At 41.7% G+C, this 10,683-nt stretch overlaps 2 protein-coding genes and 1 pseudogene across 2 annotated transcripts; 2 read left to right on the forward strand and 1 right to left on the reverse strand.

Moving 5' to 3' along the window:
• LOC104731563 lies at nucleotides 77-1,798 on the forward strand (annotated as a pseudogene).
• LOC109127939 (uncharacterized mitochondrial protein AtMg00810-like) lies at nucleotides 3,906-4,493 on the reverse strand. The gene has a single exon (XM_019233552.1). The coding sequence runs from the start codon at nucleotides 4,491-4,493 to the stop codon at nucleotides 3,906-3,908; it is 588 nt and encodes a 195-aa protein (XP_019089097.1).
• On the forward strand, nucleotides 8,337-8,970 carry LOC104733471 (F-box/kelch-repeat protein At4g19865-like). Its single transcript, XM_010453051.1, has 2 exons — nucleotides 8,337-8,639; nucleotides 8,695-8,970. Exons 1-2 carry the CDS (start codon nucleotides 8,337-8,339, stop codon nucleotides 8,968-8,970), a joined length of 579 nt encoding a protein of 192 aa, XP_010451353.1.

Consider the following 10,683-nt stretch of genomic DNA (forward strand, 5'->3'; position numbering starts at 1 on the left):
GTGAAATAATGTTTTTTGAAGTCTCAACAAAATCTTCATCGGATCCAATATTGTCTCAACAGCTGCAACCGGATTAGGGGCTTCGGTGATCGAAAACAAACGTAGAGGGCACTGGTAAAAAATCCAAAATTGGCCTGTAGCCAACTTAGAGTTCTCTCCTAAATATTTTGGGGTCTTTTAAAAACTAATCATAATTAAGGGGCTGTTTCGCTATTAAATAAACCGAACCCTATTTATATAGTTTCACTAGTTTAATCGCAGCTTTCACAAAATCATTACTATGAACATTCAAGTCGAACAACCGGAGAAGAATAAGAGGAAGAAGAAAACTAAGAACTCGTATCCTCCTTCTTCTTCTTCACCTCCATCGTCGTCGTCATCTCCGTCTTTATCTTCACTCCCAGATGAAATCATTGTGGATTGCTTAGCAAGGATCTCGAGGTCGTACTACCCGACACTCTCTCTAGTTTCCAAAAGCTTCCGTTCAATTCTCTCTTCGACCGAGCTCGACGCAGCTCGATCTCACCTCGGAATCACCGAGAAGTGTCTCTATATATGTGCATCAGATTATGGTTGTGACTATACCGAATGGTTTAGACTTTGGATTAACCCTAATCGAACCCTACCTGACTCCATGACTAAGAATAGGAGGAAGAAGAAGAAAACAGTCGGACACTCGTTTGTTTCGATTCCGTTTCCATATCTTTCTTCTTTATCTTTCGATTCTGTTGGTTCAGAGATTTATTTCATCGGCGGACGAGTCGAAAATGGAGGACAGTGGTCACCGTCTAGAGCTGTGCGGGTCCTCGAGTCACACTTGGCGTGATGCCCCTAGCATGATCGTACCCCGGATGTTTGCCAATACATGTGTCTACGATGGAAAAATCTATGTAATGGGAGGTCCCCAAGTATTAGAGAATGAATCATGGGCGGAAGTATTTGATACAAAGACTCAGACTTGGGCATGCCTCCCCGATCCGGGTACTGAGGCACGCAAGTGGTACACTTTTAGAATCACAGAGATCGACGGAAAGCTTTACTTAGGTAGTAGAGTAAATTCGTTTGCTTATGACACAAAGCAAGGTAAATGGGAATGCGGTAAAAGCTTGATTGCAACGTATCCGATGTCAGAATGTGTGATAGAGAATGTATCCTACTCCTATGGTCTACAAGGTCACGCGTGCTGCTGGTATGACATTAAGTCTGATGAGTGGAAAGAAGTGAAAGGGTTAGAATCACTAAATGACAAGTACAAGATTGATGGTGGCGAAAATGGTCGTATAACTGAAGTAGTTAGCTTTGGTGGGAAACTCTTGCTTCTTTGGGAAGAATGTACGAACATTCATAGGAAGAAGATTTGGTGTGCGGAAATTGGATTGGAAAAGCGTGATGGAGGTAAGGTTTGGGGAAATGTTGAGTGGGTTGATGTTGTGCATAGTGTCCCCACATCATATCACCTCTTGCGTTGTCTTGTTGTCACGGTTTGACTTGTATCCAAGGTATGTTCAGTCGTTTTGATTTTTTTTTTGGAATTCAACATCAGTTTGCAAGTTCGAATTAAAAAAATATATATATATATATATATAGTGTAGTATCTGCATACATATATAGGGACAAGACATAGTGTAGTTCATGCGTCTTTTGCCAAAGTTGGAGCTAAGAAAGTGTGTTTTCTATATATATAATTATATGTTTGTGCGTATAATATGAATGTACCAGTTGGAGAAGGGAGAGAAGGAAGCAGAGGCAAAAGGAGGACAACATGATGATATGACTGCCGAGTTAAATATGTTTTGAGGAAAGAAAAAGCTATTTGTAAAAATTGAAACTTGTTATCTTTATTTCAGTGACATTGAAACTTGGAAGCTCATGTGAGAAATTAGCAAAAAAAAATTATAATGTTAGAGTTTTTCACTGCGGAGTTGAGCGTCCATAACCGTAATAGGGGTTTCTGTGATCAAAAACAAAAGTAGAGAACAAAATAGTAAAAAAGCAAAATTGGATGTATAGCCATCTTGGAAACTCTCCTAAATACATCAGGGTCTTTAGGGGGTTGTCTTGCTATTAAATAAACCAAAACCTATATATATAGTTTCTCTAATCTGAGTAGAACTACCAGAAAAGAAGAGGAAGGGGACGAAGAAGACTAAGAATTTGTCTCCTTTAATTACTCTTCTAACCTTCCATCAGTATCAAAATCCACCATTGCTGTTGGTTCAGAAATTTATGTAATTGGCGGACCAGTGGACTATGCACCATCCTCCGTCGTGCGGGTGCTTGATTGTTGCACACACACTTGGCGCGATGCACCTAGCATGAATATAGTCCGGATGAATGCCTTGGCAAGTTTACACAAAATATATGTAATTGGAGGGTGCCTTGGGGTGGAATCATGTGATGAGGTATTCGACACAAAGTCTCAGACTTGGGAATGTCTCCCCTGACCCGTCGGGTAGTGAGTTACGTAACTGGTAAATTCCTTATAGACTCGCAGATATCGAAAGGAAGATCACCTTTCACATTGGAAGTGGAATCCATATGTATGCTTATTACAAGAAGAGGCAAAGTAGGTGGGAAGGATGTGGTGGTATCGAGAGATCAGAATGTGTGATGGAGAATGTATTGTATTGCTATGGAGTCTCTAATTGTCGGCGCGGGTGCTTTTGGTATGACAGAAAGTTTGGGTGGAAAAATGCGAAAGGGTTGGACTCACTAAGGGAAAAGTATTATTGGAACGGTAGTACAACTAAATTAGTTAGCTCTGGTGGGAAACTCTTTCGTATTTGGCAAGGGTGTGGGAACCGTAGTCCCGATAATAAGAAGATTTGAGGCGCATTGATCGTGCTGGAAAAGCGTGTAGGAGGTGGGGTTTGGGGAGTGGGTTAATGTTTTGTATACCCCAAATTACATCAGAAGCTCTTGCATTGTCTAGCCGTCTCGGTTTGAGTGACTTGTATAAAGTCATATCCAAGTTACATCAATTTCTAAGTTCCAGTTATAAAAGCACAATGGACCCATATTTGGTCAATGTCCTGAGTCAGGTCTTCGTCTTTTTTTCTTAGGCATATATATATATATATATACATTTGGATACAGTTTGGCTAAGTCAACAGAAAGATTGAGTTTCTTACGTTGCTAAATGAAAATGCTCATGCTTCTTTTATACGATTTGCCAAAGTTGGAGATAACAAATTAAAGTGTTTTTTCCCGTTACATATGAGACAGAGGAGACACTATCTTACATAAACAAAGAGACACTAGCTGTCTCCTCTGAGATAAGAGAGCAATAAGAAAGAAGGAAAACGAAGAAGAAAGAAGAGGCAGCCGAAAAAAAAAAAAAATTAGGGTATCGATATAAGCTTTGATACCATGTAAGATATGCGTATTGATATGTTAATAACATTGTACATCGAGATATATATATACATGTGAGACAGAGGAGACACTAGGTTAAGCTAGTTATAAACATTTCCTAAAACATGATCAATCAAATATTGTGACGTTAATGAGAATCGTGTCATATCTCTAACATCCCCCCTCAAGATGAAGGTGCTCTAGCAATGCCAATCTTGTCTCGCAAATGAAGAAACTGTGCACGTGGTAGATGTTTAGTCAGTGCATCAGCTACTTGATTTTGGGTATTCACATGAGCAACTCGTAATGCACCACTTTGTACCTGGCCCCTAAAGAAATGATAATCGATCGGAATGTGTTTCATACGCGAGTGAAACACCGGATTGGCACAGAGAAACGTAGCTCCGACATTATCACAGTATACAACCGGTGGTCGAGGAAGAGGAAGACCAAGCTCGACAAGAAGATTGCAAATCCAACTGAGTTCAGATGCCACATTCGCGACTGCCCGATACTCTGCTTCAGTAGACGATCTTGCTACACCTTTTTGCTTATTTTCCGAGGTAGATGATGTAAGCGTTTGTGGAGACATAGTCAACCGTGTCACCAGCCCAATCAGCATCCAAAAAAGCGTGAAGACTTAGAGTGTTCTTCGCGGAGAAGAAAATGCCATGTGTTGGTGTTCCAGCGAGGTAGCGAAGGATTCTTTTAGCTGCTTGCCAGTGTGCATCAGTTGGTTGATGCATGAATTGCGACAACGTGTTAACCGCAAACGCAATATCCAGTCTTGTGAAAGCAAGGTACTGAAGACTGCCTACCAGTTTACGATATTTGGTCGGGTCGGAGAGAGGAACACAAGTGTGAATGTTGATTTTGGGTGAGGACGCCATCGGTGTTGTTACTGGTTTGGCATTGGACATATCGTACCGATGTAGAAGGTTGAGAATGTACTTCCGCTGTGAGAGATGAAGGCATACTGAGGTGCGATGTGCTTCGATGCCAAGGAAATAGTTGACGTCCTCTGCATCTTTTACAGAAAAACGATCAGCAAGAAGGTTTAGCGTCTGTTGAATACCTTGCTTACTGTTACCAGTTACGAGAATATCATCCACATATACTAAGAGGTAGACAAATGTCATGCCAGTTCGTAACACAAATAGAGAAGTGTCTGCAAGAGAGTTCTTAAAACCGATTTGAATGAGAAAGTTGCGAAGTTCTGTGTACCACGCCCTTGGTGCTTGCTTCAAGCCATATATCGCTTTGTGTAGGCGACATACATGTGTGGGATTGTCCTGATCGATGAAGCCCGGGGGTTCTCCATGTAGACCTCATCCTTGAGAGTGCCTTGAAGGAAGGCGTTATTCACATCAAGCTGTTGAATCGGCCATGAGTTGGAGACAGCTACATCGAGAACCAGGCGAAGAGTGGTTGACTTGATTACCGGACTGAAGGTGTCGGTGTAATCTGCTCCATATTGTTGGTTGTAGCCCTTGACGACAAGTCTAGCTTTACACCTGTCTAGAGAGCCATTAGACTGAAATTTGTTTTTAAAAATCCACTTACAGCCTACAACATTGAAACGTTGTTGTGGAGGAACCAGAGTCATCGTTTGATTCCGTGCAAAGGCGTCTATCTCCTTAGACATTGCTCCTCGCCACCGTTTGTCTTTGAGGGCTTGTTTAACGGTTTGAGGCTCAGCTTGAATGATGCGAGAGAGACCAGCAGTGTAATTATATTTGGGATTCGGCTTGCTTATATTGTTTCGCCGGCGAGTTAACATGGGATGATTGAGCGGTGGTGGAACAGGTTGAGGAGCCGGCGGAGCTGGTAGTGGAACCGATGGAGCCGGTGGTGGAACCGGTGGAGATGACGATGATCGTCGTATCGAGGAGTCGGAGGTAGAAACGTCTGCAGACAAGAGTTCAGTGTGTGGACTGGATTGTGTTGACGGGCATGGAGATGGAGTTGGATCATGGGCCGGAGTTGGGCTTGATGAAGGGGAATACAAGTTGGGTCCATTTGTATCATGTGAACCAGTCGAGGGATTGTTTCGCGATGGAGACGGTGTGACCGACGCGATGGAGACTTCGTCACGGTGAGAATCAGAGACCAGAGATCCTGGCAGAGGGACAATACGAGTGGCGAGGAGGAAGGATTTCGGGATGGTGAAGGCGTGGGTATGATAGGTATTGGAGTGGCTGAGGGATATGGTGGTAAGTTTAGGGAATCGGATTTGTTAGGAGAGGAAGAGGGTTGAGATTGGGTTTTGTTGAAGGGGAACACATGCTCATCAAAGCGAACATGCCTAGATGTGTAAATGCGGCCTGAATTTGGTTGGAGGCAGAAGTATGCACTTTGTGTAGGGGAGTATCCGAGAAAGACACATGGTGTTGACCGATCTTCAAGCTTGTTGGTGTTGTAAGGTCGAAGCCAAGGAAAACACAGGCATCCAAAGACTCTTAATTTGTTGTAATTTGGAGTTGTGCCGAATAGCTTTTGAAAGGGAGACATCATCACTATGAAAGGTGTAGGGAGACGGTTTATGAGATAGGTTGCAGCAGCTAGAGCGTAAGACCAATATTGTTTCGGCATGCCAGCAGGAGTGAGTAAGGTGAGACCTGTTTCAATGACTTGTCTGTGCTTCCGCTCAGAAATACCATTGTGCTCCAGCGTGTGAGGAGGTGAAGTGAAATGAGAGATACCGGCATCGGAGAGGAAGGAACGAAGAGCCACAAACTCGCCACCGTTATCAGAGTATAACGTTCCAATTCTTGTGGAGAAACGGTTTTCAACAAGGGCTTTGAACGCGACAAAGGTGTTGCGAACGTCAGATTTTTGCTTGAGAGGGTAGAGCCAGGTGTATCGAGAGTAATGATCTACAAGAACTAGATAATACTTGTAGTTATCAATGGAGGGAATTGGAGAACTCCATAAGTCTGTGAATATGTATTCTAGAGGTCGAGTGGAGACAATGGAGGTTTGAGAGAAAGGGAGTTTATGTGTTTTATTAATAGCACAATCGGAACATAAAGTGTGTGAGGGTACAGATTTATTGCAAGGTAATGAAAAATGAGAAACAAGATGTTTGGTTATTGGTATAGCAGGGTGGCCAAGACGATGATGCCAGTCGTTTATTGTAGGTTGAGGGGTGGTGGATGCAAAGAAAGAGGTGAGGATGGAGGGTGAGGCTGGCCACTCGTATAAGTCATCTCTAGTCCTGCCTTGAAGTAATGGGACCCCCGATCTGAGATCCTTCACCTGAAAGAAAGCCAGAAAAAAGTGAACTGAGACTTGATTATCGTTACAGAGACGATACACAGAAATCAGGTTTTTCTTAATATGCGAAACACACAAAACGTTATGTAAAGATAAGTTTTGGAGGTTGCAAGGGAGAGAAACTGAACCAGTGTGAGCGATGGATAGACCAGATCCATCACCAATAAGAACATCATCATCACCAGTATACGGTTGATGCATCGAGGGATTGTTAAGATCACTAGTAAGATGATGGGTTGCTCCGCTATCCATGACCCAAGGATTTGTGGAAGAGGAAGCAGCAAAGTTTGCACGAGGTTGCCATGGACGAAATGGGGATGGAAGAAGACCATGAGACGACCCAACTTGATGGTGTTAGAGTTGATTACAACGTTTAGCACTGTGGCCAAACACACCACAAAGCTGACACTTACCCTGGTAACCTCGAGAAGGCCTGCTGTCACCGCGGGAGGACTGGTATTGAGATTGATTGTTGTGCCATGGTTGGTTGTTACGTGGAGTTTGTTTGTGAGAGTTGTTGCGTGGGCGTGAGGTGGCAACGTTGGCGGAAGCAGGAACAGGGGATGGAGCAGAGGACGCAGTCAGGAGGAGTTTGCCTTCTCTTGTGATTAGTTTCTCATGGACCTCAGTAAGAGAAGGAGGAGTCTCACGACCTTCGATCTGTTCGATAACAGATTTGTAATCTTCAGACAAATCCGTGAGAATAAACTCGAGCTGTTCTTCATGTTCCAACGGTTTCCCTAGAAGTGCAAGCTGATCGAAACGAGTAACAAGCCCTTGCATATATTCATCCACAGTTTTGGTACCTTTTGAGTATTGTTTGAGTTGAAGACGAAGCTGTTAAATGTGTCCCCAACTCGGATTTGCATAAGTTGCAGCGAGCTTCTTCCACATCTCAGCAGCAGTGGTGGTTTTGGAGACAATAGATTGAATAGAAGGAGACAGAGTACCAAGAAGACCACTGTATATCAGTTTATCTTGGCGACGCCAGATCGCAAAGGCTGGATTCGGGCGAGACGCACCATCAGTGGTGAGAGTAGAAGGGGGAGCAGGTTTGGTGCCATCCACATGACCAGCAAGATCATGACCATCAAGGAGAGAGTGGACCTGGAGACTCCATGTGAGAAAGTTAAGAGAGGTTAGCTTCGTAACATTCACCATGTTGATGTTGAGGAGGGGTTGAGTGGTGTCGACAACGTCAAGGGAAGCCATGAATGGTGATGCGGCTGAGATAAGAGAGCAATAAGAAAGAAGGAAAACGAAGAAGAAAGAAGAGGCAGCCGAAAAAAAAAAATTTAGGGTATCGATATAAGCTCTAATACCATGTAAGATATGTGTATTGATATGTTAATAACATTGTACATCGAGATATATATATACATGTGAGACAGAGGAGACACTAGGTTAAGCTAGTTATAGACATTTCCTAAAACATGATCAATCAAATATTGTGACGTTAATGAGAATCGTGTCATATCTCTAACAGTTTACACTCTGGATAAACCCTAATCGAACCCTACACAACAAGAGGAGGAAGAAGAAGAAGAAGAAGACAATAGGACGTTGTTGGTTCCTATTAAGTTTCCTTATGTCACAAAATCCGCCATAGTTGTTGGTTCTGAAATCTATTTTATCGGAAATCCAATCGGAGGTCCGCGGTGCGGGTGCTCAATTGTTGCAATCACACTTGGCGTGATGCTCCCAGCATGAATGTTGCCAGGAACAATGCCAAGACATGTTTCCACGATGGGAAAATATATGTAACTGGAGGGCGCCCAGGGGTGGAACCATTTGCTGAGGCGTTTAACATAAAAACTCAGACTTGGGAAGGTCTCCCTGAACCGGTTCCAGGTATTGAGTTAGGTAACAAGTCCTTTCCTTACATATTCGAAGATTTAGAAGAAAGGTTGTTGTCTGGTTACCGCATAAGGGAACGTAAGTGGGATCTCCGTGAAATCTCTTTTTCCTACGTTTCGCAAGTCAGAATGTGTGATGATGGAGAATATACGGTATCACTATGGATATCGTAATGGTTTCTATGGGTGTTGGTGGTATGACGTAAAGTATGGTGACTGGAAAGAGGTGGAAGGGTTAAGGTCACTAGGAGATAAGTACAAGGGGAATGGTGGCTCGAGTTATTCTCAGACTAAACTAGTTAGCTGTGGTGGTAAACTCTTGATTATTTGGCTAGGGTGTAGTAGGAAGATTTGGGGCGCGCAAATCGCGGTGGAAATGCGTGATGGAAATGAGGTTTGGGGAAAAGCTGAGTGGGTTGATGTTGTGTATACCAACCCTGGATCATGGGTGCAGCTCTTGCATTGTCTACCCGGGTCGGTTTGATTAACTTGTCTCATAGTATCCAAGGTATGGATATATCGTTTTGAATTCTACATCGATTTGCAAGTTCTATTTAAAATCATAATGGACCCATGTTTGGTTAATGGATAGATTTTGACTTAAGAAAACAGAAAGTTTGATTTACATTGTTAAATAAAAATGTTCATGCTTCTTATCCTTTAATCAGTTGGAGGAAAGAGAAGGAAGGAATCAGAGGCATGAAGGAGAGTAACAAGAGAGATTATTTATCTAATTAGGTCAGTCATGTTTGTGAACGTGAAACTTCAATTTGTCAAACTAGCTACTACGACAGATTAGTATTTTATTTATCTTTGGAAAATATTTATTTAATAAATCTCTCTTGCTGATTAACAAATATGGTTCCATATTTTATGCTACCATATTGCTGGTGAATTGTGATGGAGTCTTTCTTTTCTAAAAGCTAGGAATCTCATGGAAAACCAAAAATCTTGTCAGTTCACAAACCAAAAATCTTGTCAGTTCACAAACCAAACATCAGTTACTGTTAGCCTCATGATCTGACAGAGATTCTTCTCATGAAGAAAATTTTACCAAAGATTAACAATACTTGAGTTGAATTTTGTTTTTCAGAAAGTTAGAACCAACTTCATCAATAAATCATGAGTAGTATTTGTCTTTAACAAATAAACCTGAGTTCTATGTTTTGAGAACAGCTTTCAGTTAAAAGATGTTAGAATTTGCAATCTCAACGGTTGATAACATTTTTTTGTTCTAACATAAATGTTCTTCGGCTCCTAGTTTTTTTTTGGGTCGATAGAAAAACACCACTGGGTTTAGCGCTTCCGTGATCGAAAACAAAAGTATAGAACAAATTGGTGAAAAAAGTAATTGGTGTTGTAGATAATAATGCAAATATAGATGATTATTATATATATATATATATGTGTGTATGTATATATTTATGTTTATGCAATTGTGTAATTGCACAAAGAAACTAGATAAGAAACGTGATGGTGAGGGAGAGGGTGAGGAACACTAACACATCTCTTTACTTCTCTTATATTGTCTATATCTCACATTCATCACATATTTATAGTACAAAACAAGTGATGAGTCAATTAATTAAAAGAGAGAAACATGACAAGTGTTAAAACATGTGTCATGTTTAGTGATGAATAATCACTTCTTTATAACACTCCCCCTTGAATATTCATCACTAGAGAATTACGTACTGCCTCATTAAAAACCTTATCATGGAAAAACCCATTGGGATAAAAACCATGACAAGGGAAAAAGAGTACAGTGACGTAATCTCCCCCTAGAAAAGATATGAGTGGTCTTTTCTTCAAAGATCTCGTAGATGATGCATCCCGATGCTATGAATATGCTTTCTGAATATGGTAGCCGGAAGTGATTTTGTGAATAGATCTGCTGCATTGTCACTTGAGCGGATGTGTTGAATATCAACTTCCTTCTTTTGCTCGAGTTCTTGAGTGTAGGAGAAAAATCTTGGAGGTATATGCTTTATCCTGTCGCTCTTGATGTAACCTTCTTTGATTTGAGCGACACAAGCAGCATTGTCTTCGAATAATGTTGTTGGCTCTTTCTTGGTGACTATTCCACTTGATTCTTGTATGTGGTTAGTCACTGATCTGAGCCATACACATTCCCTCGATGCTTCATGAAGAGCAATTATTTCTGCATGATTTGAGGAAGTGGCGACCAAAGTCTGTT

This window comes from Camelina sativa, chromosome 12, assembly GCF_000633955.1.
Source record: "Camelina sativa cultivar DH55 chromosome 12, Cs, whole genome shotgun sequence".
In the NCBI taxonomy this organism is placed as follows: Eukaryota; Viridiplantae; Streptophyta; class Magnoliopsida; order Brassicales; family Brassicaceae; genus Camelina; species Camelina sativa.

Excerpts from the sequence above, each read along its gene's own strand:
- LOC109127939 (XM_019233552.1), bottom strand. The coding sequence starts at position 4,493 with ATGACATTTGTCTACCTCTTAGTATATGTGGATGATATTCTCGTAACT.
- LOC104733471 (XM_010453051.1), top strand. The coding sequence starts at position 8,337 with ATGAATGTTGCCAGGAACAATGCCAAGACATGTTTCCACGATGGGAAA. Across the intron at positions 8,640-8,694 it reads GTGATGATGGAGAATATACG|TATGGTGACTGGAAAGAGGT; the intron begins GTATCACTATGG and ends TATGACGTAAAG.